Here is a 12,477-nt window from a genome sequence, read left to right on the forward strand (position 1 = left end):
AAAGCAGTGGGTATGGACCAGATCTCTCCCTATCAACACCAATTGGGACCAGCCTTGGAGGAAGGAGGCAAGCCAGCACAAAACTGTGCCACCCGTCCCCCCAACTCCCCAAGCCGACCCAAAAAGATACCATGGTCAATTGTATTGAAAGCCGCTGAGAGGTCAAGAAGAGTGAGGATGGATGTGCTACCCCCATCCAGCTCCCAGATATCTGACTAGTTAGGACAGAATATGTACAGTATTGGGATGTATGTCCAAAAGCACCATATCACAAGAGGATACACTGATTGTCCTGGAAATTGGAACTTTTTCCTCTTAGGTTCAAATCAGGTCTCCTGTAGTTTCATGGCTTTCACAAGAGGATGTTAATTTTTTAGGGGATATAATAGAAATGCAACTCCATTCAACTTAGTATTGTTTATGATTCAGGTAGATGCCTCATCAAAGTATTGAATCCTGTTCTTGGAACATGTATGAGCAGCAGTTTCAGCACCCTGGACACTTCATCTGCTGCATACTGTACTGCATTCAGACAGACGACCCAAATGTTTTAATATGGAGAATGCAATACAAAGGAAGCAGAAGCCTTTAGAATCTACAACCAAAGTTTGAGAGAGACTAATGGAAGTTGAAATGTTTAACTATTTTTAATCACATTCAATCAAGGACCTTTCTTTGAAACATAATTTCTTTGCATAATTTTTGAACTTAATATGCTTTGAATTTGTAGGATAGAAACTGATAAAATTTAGAATTCATTTCTATTCAGGCAGAAATTGGCCTGATTGTCAAAAGAGTCTTTTAGCACCTTAACAAACTTTAGCTTTTCTACAATCATTATAAAAGTGGTGAAATTATACTTTTATTGGTGGCTAAGGACAAATTAGTTTTACTGATAATTATAGAAGCATACATTAAAAACCAGTGTAGCAATTAAATTAGACTGGATTAAAAATTAATATTATTTTATTAAATGCTATTGTGAGATTAGCAGACCAGACTTACAGAATTCTGATTCTATAAGCAGACTGGTGATTGCTCTGCCCCTGCCAAGAGCCCTAAGGAAGCTACATCACTGTATGAACACTTTTAAGAAGTGCTTAGATGAACAGGTACAATCTGGTTTTGGGGGTGGGGAGAAACAACAGGAACTTGATGGAAGTAGTACAGATCAGATTAACTATTAACTATTCTTACCAGAAGAGCTATTATTCCCTCAAAAGTTTGCAATCAAAAAAGTTTTTAAAAAGGCCTGATGATCTTGTAGTTCCAGTCCTGTTTGATGCTGATTCTGCTCCTAAGGAGGTTCTTTAATTCTAAAGCTTCAGAATCTTGTATGGCTGGAATGTGAGAAGCTATGGGAAATTCATCTTTGCAGAGGATGGTAGCACCAAGATTTGCTCCATCTGAAAAAATTATTGGGTGTTGAATCTTAATTCTGGTACTAATGAGCCCGTAGCTCATTCAAAGATTCAGATTCCCTTGTGGACATTATAGCTAAAAAACCAGCGTAGTTTATGTACTGGTGTAGTTGCTGTCTCTCTTTTAAGGTGACATCGAGTTTTCATGCCAGTAGAGTGCATTGTAAAGCTTCTCAAGGAATCTTTCATTTGGAAGTCTTAGTGTTATATCTGCTGGAAATACAAGAACAATCCTGTTTGGCAGCACAGAGATTTTTAGTGTTGTTCAAGGTCTCTTACCACCTGGAAGGAGAAAATTATTTATTTGCTGTCTTGTTATTTGGTGTGGGCAGCTTGGAGAATACATTTTTATGCCATGTAGTGCTGTTCTTCAGTATGTTGATAGTGAAGATGTTGTGTATAAGAACAGAATTTTTTTCTAAAAAAATTGTACATTATTTTTTGTACATATATGCTGGATCTGGCTCTATCACTATGGTGCTCTCTTACTTTATTTTTGGGACTAACATTTTCAATATTGGTGTGGCTCCTTATATTAACACTACAGTATGAACTCACAAACACTGGAACAGTCAGGCATATGGTGCAAAACCGAACAGCATTTTGTTCTGTTATACATAGGGTCACCATAAGTTGTAAATGACTCGACGGCAACTAACAACAACAAGGAACTCACAGGGTGATACCTTGCTTTTGTCTTCCTTGTATATTTTGTGCAGTATTGTGCCAAAATGTTTTCCTGCTGGGAGCGTTTTGCTATTACTTCACTCAGGTGGATGAATAAATCATGTACAAAAGGTTATGTGACTGTTTGATGGGGGTACTTCTCATATATATTTGTGAAGATTTTTTTGCATCCTGTGCCTATGCTAATAGCAGGGCTAGGTGAAGAGGACCTCTGCTATTTGGGGGGAAGACACTGCCTCTAAGTCTCTTGCAGTATGCATTGTCCCATTGGCAAGACTTGCATGGCAGAATCATATTGTTCCTTGAATTCAAGCTTTAGTTACTTTTTTCTTTTGTGGGGTGGGGGTGGGGGTGGGGGTGCCTTCAAGGCAGTTTTGACTCCTGGCAACTGCCTGGACTAAGCCCTGCAGTTTTCTTGGCAAGGTTTTTCAGAAGTGATTTGGCATTGCCTCCTTCTTAGGGCTGAGAGAGAGCGGCTGGCCCAAGGTCACCCAGCTGGCTTTGTGCTTAAGCGGGGGCTAGAACTCACAGCCTCCCAGTTTCTAACTTGGTACCTAACCACTACACCAAACTGGTTCCCAGTTACGTTTATGTATTTTATTTATTACCCTGCCTTTCTGTTTATTTAAATATTCAAAGCAGCTTATGACAATAAAAAATAGGATATAAAACATAACAAAATTAATATCATTAAAGTCAAAACTAAAATTAGTCATTACATTAGTTAATACTTTCCTTGGTAAAAGGAAAAAGTTACATTCTCTTTGTAATCATATAGTTGCACAGGTCATATTCTGTTATGTTGTGTATCAAATTCAGTTAGTTTGTACTTCATTGGAAGTTCTGGAGAACCAAGTTGAGAACACGTTATCCTAGAGAAAGCATCTATTGAATAAGTGTCATGTTCTCTGTTTCAATGTCCTGTATACATCGTAACGTTTCACATGTCACTCCTCTAATCTGTGTTTCCCTCTTGGAAATTTCCAGCCCTGCGTGGCTGTAATCTCTGGAATGCATGTTTGGGTTGGTGACTCTATTCAAGGTTACTTTCCCAGGCCGGTGTATGATGACATCTGTGATGGGGTGGTTGCTACGAGGAGGCATGGGGCGAAGTTGGCCTGAAGCAACAGTATTTGATTTGTATTTCGCGTGCTTTTGGTTTATTCTCAGCTTTGTCTGTATCTGCACACTATTCCTTTAATAAATCAGTTATCTTAAAGCTCTGGCTTGTGAGACTGAGTATATTGGAGTAGGCAACCATTACAATAAGCCACAATTGACTGTATTCTCATTGTGTATTAAGCCAGATCATTTCCAAACTATAATGGCTGGGTTCATACAACACACTAAGGCAAAACCAAACCAAAATTATGGCTTAGCATGTTTTATCAGTTATGTCAAAATCCTTCATTTTTTGTTGTTGTGATTGAATCACTACTTATCCACAAAGTTGGGAGCAACTGCTAACATCTCAGAATGCATGTTAAAGGATCTTGTTAAGTTTGAACATTGGGCCCTATACAACAGAATTCAGTGCAATGGCAAGAAATGTGGGGTCTACACTTAGGTAGAAAAAATCAGATGCACGAGATACTGTAGGTAGTATCTGGCTCAGCATTCTGAGAAGGATTTGGGCATCCTGCTAGACCATAGATCAAGCATGAACCAGCAGAATGAGCTAATGCAGCCTTGAGCTGTATCAATAGAGGCATACTGTCAAGATCACAGGAAATTACAGTTCCACCCTATGCTGCACTGGTGAGAGCACACCTGGAATACGGTTTTTCAGTTCTGGTCATCAAAATAAATTAAAACATAATGAAGAACTGGAAGGATGGTGATGGGTTTGGAGGCTAAATCCTATGAAGAACAGTTAAAGAAACTGGATATATTTAGCCTAAAGAAGAAAAGGCTAAGGGGAGACCTGATAGTAGTTTTCAAATACTTGAAGGAAGAAGGTATGGACTTATTCTCCATAGTTCTTGAGGATAAGGCAACGAGAATCAATGGGTTGAAGCTTTACAGATAGAGATCCAAACTTGAAATAAGGAGGAATTTCTTGGCTGTAAGATCTATTAAGCAGTGGACAGCCTACCTCCTGGAGTCTAGGGTCCTCAATCAGCATGGGTTTTCAAACAAAGTTTGGACAGCCATTTGTTTAGGATGATATGAAAATTTCTGCCCCAAGCAAGGGGTTATACTAGAAGACCTCCAAGGTAATTTCACCACATCAGAAGTGGTATTTATTTATTTACTAAATTTATAAGGCTATCCAACTCCAGAACAGTTCTGAATGGTGGGAATAATGAAATCATTATTAAAATAATACAAATAAAAAACCACAGATGTTGGGAAGAAAAACAATAATCCATTCTAAAAACAGTACGGTATGTAGAACCCACCATTCAGTGTAATCCAAATCCTGGGGAAAAGCTAATTTGTCAGAATTCTTTTAAACATAGTCAGGGTGGGGGCCAGATGGAACTCAGAGGGAATGTTTTTTCAGAGGGAAGGTGCTGTGACAGAAAAGACATGCTTCCTAGATCCTATCAGATGACACTGCTTAACAGATGGGAACTGGAGCATGCCAACTCTGCCTGATCGTACAGGTCAGGCAGAAACTATGAAAACACATGGTCCTTTAGATAACCAGGCCCTATACCATTAAGGGCTTTATAGGTGACAGCCAGCACCTTGAATTACACCTGTAAGCCTGCTAGTAACTAGGTAATGGCTGCATTTTACGTTTTTAAAATGGAAGATCACCAGTTGCTTGCTTCTTTATTCCCACAACCTTAAGTGCAATTTGTACTTAGGTGCAAATCCAGTGCTAGCCCAATCATCCACAGGTCTACTTAGAAATAACCTTCCATGAATTCAACTTTGTTTACTCTTAAGTAATTGAATTTTGAATTGCAGTCTGGATTTGCAGGCAATCCTATGCATGCCATTGAGAAGTAAGCAGAATTTGCTAGGACTTTCTACTTTTCCCACTGCCCCAGGATAGATATATAGTATAAAACTGTAGCCTGAATAAAAGATGTTGAGGAATAAGTCATGCTATGTGGTTTTGCATAGCATGACTTATTTGCCCAGATGGGTGACATACAGTAATTACTTTCCTTTTCTATTTTAAGCAGTTAGCCTTTTTCCGAAACACTAATTCTAACACAGCCCTTCTTGACCATCTTGCATCCAGCTATGCCAGATGACCACAAGAGGCCACCCTGTGTTTATTCATTTAGTTGCTTCTGACTCTTTGTGACTTCATGGACCAGCCCACGCCAGAGCTTCCTGTCGGTCGTCAACACCCCCAGCTCCCCCAAAGATGAGTCCGTCACCTCTAGAATATCATCCATCCACCTTGCCCTTGGTCGGCCCCTCTTCCTTTTGCCCTCCACTCTCCCTAGCATCAGCATCTTCTCCAGGGTGTCCTGTCTTCTCATTATGTGGCCACAGTATTTCAGTTTTGCCTTTAATATCATTCCCTCAAGTGAGCAGTCTGGCTTTATTTCCTGGACGATGGACTGGTTTGATTTTCTTGCAGTCCAAGGTACTCTCAGAATTTTCCTCCAACACCACAGTTCAAAAGCATCTATCTTCCTTCTCTCAGCCTTCCTTATGGTCCAGCTCTCGCAGCCATATGTTACTACGGGGAACACCATTGCTTTAACTGTGTGGACCTTTGTTGTCAGTGTGATGTCTCTGCTCTTAACTATTTTATTGAGATTTGTCATTGCTCTTCTCCCAAGGATTAAGCGTCTTCTGATTTCCTGACTGCAGTCAGCATCTGCAGTAATCTTCGCACCTAGAAATACAAAGTCTTTCACTGCTTCTACATTTTCTCCCTGCCCACCCTGCCGTAGGCCTACATGTTCCCTTGATAAATAGTCCAGGCAGGATATTGATAGTATAAATAGAGCTGCTGTAGAATGAAGCAGTAGCTTGTTGATGTTTAGGTCTTGGCTCCTACAAACAGCAATCAGTTTCCATTGGATAGCATGTCAAGATAGACAGTATTGCAAGAAAACATCACAAGTTGCTTGGGTATTTCTCTAACCAAGAGGTGCCCTAGCAGCTACATTTGTACAACAAGCTATTTTTTAAAAATTTCATGACCAGGTTAAGGATGTTGTTTGAATGCAGCTGTTATGTCTGAATTCCTTTTGTCTGTGGTACACAAAACATGCTACTTTTTAGATAATCTTCTTCTATAATCCCTTCCTCTACTTCAATTTACACCAGATGTCTTCTCCTCTTAGATTCCTAAATTGGCTTCAGTGTGTCTTGGTCCTTCATTTCATCACCTGCATTTCAGGTGTAGAGAAGGGAGGCTGCTGCAGAACTAAGGGATCCTCTTGGCATATTATAGATTGGCTGTAAGAGAAAAAAATGCTTTCCTGAGCAGCTGAAAGGAGACACATGTTTGCTTGGTCCTATAAGACACATCCTCTTGAATGTTCAGCCTCATCTGTATGAAGAGACCCATAAGCAACTTTTTACCAGCAACACAAGAATAGGCTTGATTCTTCCATCATATTAAATAATCTTAATAATTGTTTCTTAAATTAGCTTCAAAGCTCTAGCTACATAGAACATTATAAACTATATGCTATCATTTACAAACAACACTGGCTAGGTGCATATATTATGCTATAACCAACCAACCAAGACAAACAAAAGCCTGATGCTTAGGTCTTGGCTCCCAAAGAAGCCATATAAACTCAAGAAATGGTATGAAATCATGGAAGCTTCATTTACTTCATTTGTTTAAAATATCTGTGTTTTTTGGAATTACAGTTGATGCAACCAGTCTGTTGCTGGGCTTTTGACTGTTTTAGCCCTAAGTGTTTTTGTAACAAGCTCTATTGATTTGGCTCCCTGCTACTGCACTTTCAATTCTCACATGCTGGCTTTTGGCTACTTTGACTTTTCTTTTAATTGGCAATGATCTTTCTGTGTTGCAGCATTGACTCTTGCTGTTCATACCAACTTCTGCATCTCAGTGGATCTTGGTTAAAGCTGGAACAGGAAAAGTATCTGTATAGCATGGAAGATACATAGACTTAGAATCACCTGTATAAGGTTGCCTTAACTGAAGCTGTTAAGAGTCCACCAGGTTTCATGCTTTGTTTACTTCCTGTCTTGACTACTACAATGTGCTAGTCAATATTTAAGATTTAATATAATTATCTTAGTCTGTGTTTTTTGCATCTAACTTCCCTCTGACCTCATTGGCTAGCCCTGTCAATGTAACATCTAATTCTTGATCTTGGATCTAGAAAAGTTTTGCAAAAACCAGAATAAAGAAGGTTATACACACACACAGACACAGACATGCATACACACCCACAGACACAGACACAGGAACACACACACACACAAACCTGTTCACTCATTCCTCCACTGTTCAAAGGCATTGTGACTTCCTCCTCCTCCTCTTCCTCCTCCTCTTTTGTTTTTTGTAACGTGTTAGTGACTGGAGAGTAAGCTTATTCAAGAGACAATAACCAACCAATTGAAGTCAACTACTTTTTGTGATACGGAGGACCCTTGCCTTCTTCCTGGCTTCCAGAGTTGGGGCTCTTGTCTTAAGTTTCTTCTGTCTGCAAAGCTGACGCCAATGCCAGGCTGGCAGCTTCCGTTGGGCTGTCTTTGTCAGAGCGATGTGCAGAGCCTGGCTAGAGCCTCCCCCTTTCCTGAATCCTGGCATCAGGCCTGTTTTGTTTTTGTTTTTTTTACTTTGGTGCAGGCAGATTCTCCAGAATGTTGAATGAAGTGTCAGTTATGCTGGTAATTAGAAAACCTTGGGACTGCTGACACTTTGGTACAACCGTACTAGTAGAACAGCAGCAGCAGCAGCTTTTGCTTCCTTTTGTACATTGACATGATTGTTTTGCGCTTACAGAATTTACAAATGCTATTAGATATCTTTTGCCAATTTCCTTTTACCATGCTGAAGCAGCAGCAGCTTTTAAAATTTTGGTATGTGCTTTGTGTATTAATTTACAGACAGCAGCTGAAGCAGCATCAGGAAATATACCTGCCTATTGCCATTTATAACATCTTCCCAAATCAGTTATCTCTTTAACTGCTGTATGAGATATTCTTGGAGAGGAAACCCTGAAATCTGCAATATTTCCACAGAGGTCAGTTCTTCAAAAACCAGTCTGTTAGGGTTTCCTGTGTCCAGTGGTATGGTTTATCACTGTTACCTTGACCTTGATGGCTCTTATATTTTAACTAGTTTGAAGTAGTATTATTGCCCACCCTCCCAGCCTGCCATGTAGACACTCCCAGGTGAGATAGTAAAAATACTTGAAATGATGGAGAAATTTTTAAAAGGATTATAAAGAGCAATAGGAAGAAGCGCTGGGAGGAAGCTATATGCAATAAGGTGAGTGTGTCTGTGTGGGGTGAGGGTGAGGGTGGGGGTGGGGGGAATTGTGGATGGCTAGCAGAGTGCTGAGGCTGTGCTGAAAGTTTGCAGGACATGAGAATATGTAGCACCCAAAATTCAGTTCTTTCCTTTGTCCCAGGAGTTGTATCAGAGCAGTCCATCTGGGTCCAAGTCTTTTCTCAGTGGAGGGCTGGGATTTGATATACTGAGGTGTCACACAAGGGAGGGACTCTGCATAATGCTCCCTCCCCATTTACACTCCACCTCCCTGAGTGTAAGCCAAGATCCTCTTAACTCTCCCATCTCCTTAGCAACTGCATTAAGCAAATCGATTTAGTTGGTGTCATTGGGATGGGATGGGAAGGCAGGGCTCCTGATGCACATCTCTCTTCCCCCTGCTCTTACATTCTTTCCTTGGTGCTGCCACACTCCCTCCCTCCCTTTTTTTCTTTGTAAGCCAAGCAAATGTAGCTTAGACTCCACAGCCTCTGAGCTAGTAAGAGTAAACTCCCTCTCCTTCTTCTCCTCTGTGACTTCCTTAGGCAAAGCCCTTTGGGGAGGGCCAGAGGTGCCCTAGCACTGATTCTGATGCAGAGTGATCTTCTACAGCAGGATCAAAAGCAGAAGCATATTTTTACAGGATGCAAGAATCCACAACCGTGTGGATAGCCCTGACTAACCTGGGGTGAGGGAGCAGATTAGGGTGGGCTGGGGGCTGGATGCCATGAGTCCCTCTCACCATGAACCTGGAAGGTCTGGAGATGATTGCTGTTTTGGTGGTTCTGGTCCTCTTCATTAAAGTGCTGGAGCAATTTGGGCTTTTTGAGCCTGTCTCCTTGGAAGGTAATGTACAGGGAAAGTGGGAGGGGGAGGGAGAGGGAAGTAATTCCACACTTCCAGGGCTGGTGTCAGAGTCTGCCTAAGTTAGTGGAAGTGATCACTTCAGGATAATGGGTAGTTAAATTTTATTAAACAGTGAAGACACTTGCACAGGTTCTACTGAAGGACTTTGATGGATGCTAAGGGATATAGAAATGGGACAGAGCAGAGCCCATATGGGGGAGAAACAACCAAAGGATATGCTGTTGGATTCAGGGACAAAGCAGCAAAGCCAGCCTTGGAAGAGAGAAATGGAAACTTCACAGTGTTTTCTCCCTGTTCACTGTGTTCATATGAGGGTTGCAGAAATGAGCTTTGAGGAAACAAAATTTCAATGCAGGCAGGTCCGTCAGACAGGCATTGGTCATGGCAAACTTTTAAGGCTGTACTGGGTTTCAGTACCTCCTCTAACTCTGTGCCTGGTGTGTGAATAGGTATGCCAAACTGGTACCTTTCATTCTTGTGTTCACTCACATGTGAAAAATTTTTCGGCTATGCATGTTTAAGGATGAATGGACTGATTATGATGTGTATGAATAGGTGAAGTATATGGTGAAAATGATATGCCCAGTGCTTTTTTATATGCATTTGGTTTTGCTAGAAGGAGATGCAAAGTGGTAGGGCTGACTGTTCAGTGAGCATCTTCTACACTATGTATTAATCATTAGGAAGCAAGTCTGTATACATTGCTGAAAGTTTGCTGGGCTCTCTACAAATATCCTTCCCTTTTTCATGTTTGTCCTTTTTCTTTTTTCAGAGGGGGTAGGAAAGGATTTTGTAGTCAGAACTTCTGGGGGATAGGCAAAGAATGAGGGTCCTCATTAGTTCTCTTACTGGAGGACTTGAGACAGTACAGAATTAAGTGGGTCTACTGATTCTTTTTAGTATAGGGATAAGATATGGGACAACTGAAGAATTAGCTCATGCATATTCTCAAATGACAATCTGCCTGCATGCTTTTCTGTTCCTGCCTGTGGTTTAGACAAGTGCCTATTATGGGCATGAGCTATAAAATTAAGGAAGTGATCCACCTCCAAAGAGCTTGGTAAATGAGAGGGCTGCAGGCCAGCTTATATTTTGCTTGCCCATGAATACCTGTATGAATTTAGATCCCATGTGACTTTTGTCTGCTATTGGCCTCCTGTGGCAGAATCAGTTTCTTTTGGAGTGTTACTTCAGACAAGTCTGTTTCCAGGTCCTAGGAGTTCCTAAAGGACTTTCTTAAGTAAGTGAATCCTGGATTTCCACTCAACCTCTTCAGTTTTGACCACATAATTGATTTCAATGTATCTGGAGGCATGATTCCCAGTTCCTACTTTTAGTTTGGAGAAACAGCCCCTTTACCACAAGGGAAGTTCCATGAAAGCAGATTGCATGCATTACTGGGATGATAAGACCTCCTCTTTGTCCTCCTTTTCTCCCCTTAGCTTTGGGCTTGGTGCTACTGTATTATTTCTTTATGCACATCTTGGTCAGAGTTTTTTCAGAGTCCTGTTAGTTACTTTGAGATTGGAACTTTTCAGAGATTTGTCTGCTGGAAAAGAACGTCCAGTGACTTTCCAGGTGATTTAACTAGAGGAAACAGGGTAACTGGGGTGTGGACTAAGCCAGACTTTAGCCTCAGTGTTTTTAGATATATTTAATATCAAAATGAATGCAGTTGTTCATTATGTATACATGGCAGCATTACCCAACCTGATGCCTTGCAGAGGAGTTATACTATACTGCCCATCATCCCCAACCAGCCTGCTTATGGCTATTCTTTTTGAGGATGATGAGAGTTATGGCACAGTCAGAACAGGTCAGCTGATGTGAGAATTTGATTTTCTGTAAAGTATGCACGGACAAACTTGGACATATAGACGCAAAAGTGGCCAGTTGAAATGGAATGTTACCCATTTTTTCTGATATGCACCTTTCTGTATAGCACAGCAGGAGATATAGAAAACTCACATTTCTGGATGGGGATACAAATGGCTCTACAGAGCTCCGTTTTCTTTCCTCATGCATCTTTATAACACCACTGATATGCTGGTTCATATGCTTCTGTGATTACAGACATTCATGGCTGCAGATCAGTCTTCTCCAACTTGATTTTATGAAGTTCTGTTGGACTGTATCAATCTGAGCTACCAGTAACTTAATTTCTGGCTGTAGATTATGGTGGCTGGGTGAAAGGAATGGCAATTTGACCCATTTAGAACTGTCCGGTTGGGAAACACAGTTGGAAAGAGTCTGCAGAGCAAAAAGACAAAATTACTTGCCACTCCATTATACCTGAATATAAACTTAGTGACAAGCTCAGGAACCACATTCACAGCTCCTTGAATCTGTTTCCCCCACCCCAAGCAACTTGCTGCCAGTTTTCTAAAAAGAAATTTCAGAAAAAGTTTCCTTCATGAAGCAGACTATAATTATAGGCAATTTTACAGACAGAGGGTGGATCTGCACTTCCCACTTACCTCAGCTAAAAGACAGGTGATCCCTTATTTAGAGAGGAGAGGAGCAGACAAGCAGTTGCAAATTTCAGAAGGTAAGCACTGGACATCCCAAAGTAGGGAGATTAATTTATTCACACCTGCTTCTTTAAACTCTGCAATAGGGCTTTAAAACAAATAGAGTGTCCTTTGAAGATTCTGTCTGTCAAACTATTAAATCTAATTATAATGTTCACCTGAAGAAATGAGGCATATTGGCAGTAGCAGTTTATGTTCTTTTGACTTGCAAGTCTGGAATGGCAGCCTCAGCTGAGGAAGGTTAGACAGTTCTTTTTGCTTATGGTAGCAAGCTCCTTTGCTTTCCAAGGGGCATTCCTTTTCGAGGGAATGGCTCAGTTCTCCCTGAAAGGATTGGGGGAATTTTGGAGGCTTGAATAGAGAAGTCCAGCAGATTTTTCTACTTTATGTTTTCTCTTTGCCTTCAGCTTAGGTTTGTTGCCTCCCTAGTTCTTTCTTTTTCCTCACTCCTCAAAGGATATCACCGCCCAGCCTTTAAGTTCATCGGGTTGGTCTGTATTCCAGTGTCCCATCGCAGCCATCACCACCAGTCCCCGCTTTCCTCCTTTGATGACCATTTTGTTCTGGGCTGCTG

General features: G+C 41.0%; 1 protein-coding gene across 2 annotated transcripts in view; it reads left to right on the forward strand.

The window, feature by feature from the left end:
• KCNIP2 (potassium voltage-gated channel interacting protein 2) overlaps window positions 1-12,477 on the forward strand; it is a 134,069-nt gene that overhangs the window by 97,124 nt on the left and 24,468 nt on the right. The window contains exon 1 of one of the 2 annotated variants that reach the window (XM_063307040.1): window positions 9,004-9,351. The exons of the other annotated variant lie outside the window; for it this stretch is intronic. Coding sequence (XP_063163110.1) covers window positions 9,249-9,351 — 103 coding nt within the window. The 5' untranslated portion in view covers window positions 9,004-9,248. Of the gene's footprint in view, window positions 1-9,003; window positions 9,352-12,477 lie in introns of those variants that run through there. 2 annotated transcript variants of the gene reach the window in all.

Source organism: Candoia aspera, chromosome 6 (genome assembly GCF_035149785.1).
Source record: "Candoia aspera isolate rCanAsp1 chromosome 6, rCanAsp1.hap2, whole genome shotgun sequence".
NCBI classification, from domain to species: Eukaryota; Metazoa; Chordata; class Lepidosauria; order Squamata; family Boidae; genus Candoia; species Candoia aspera.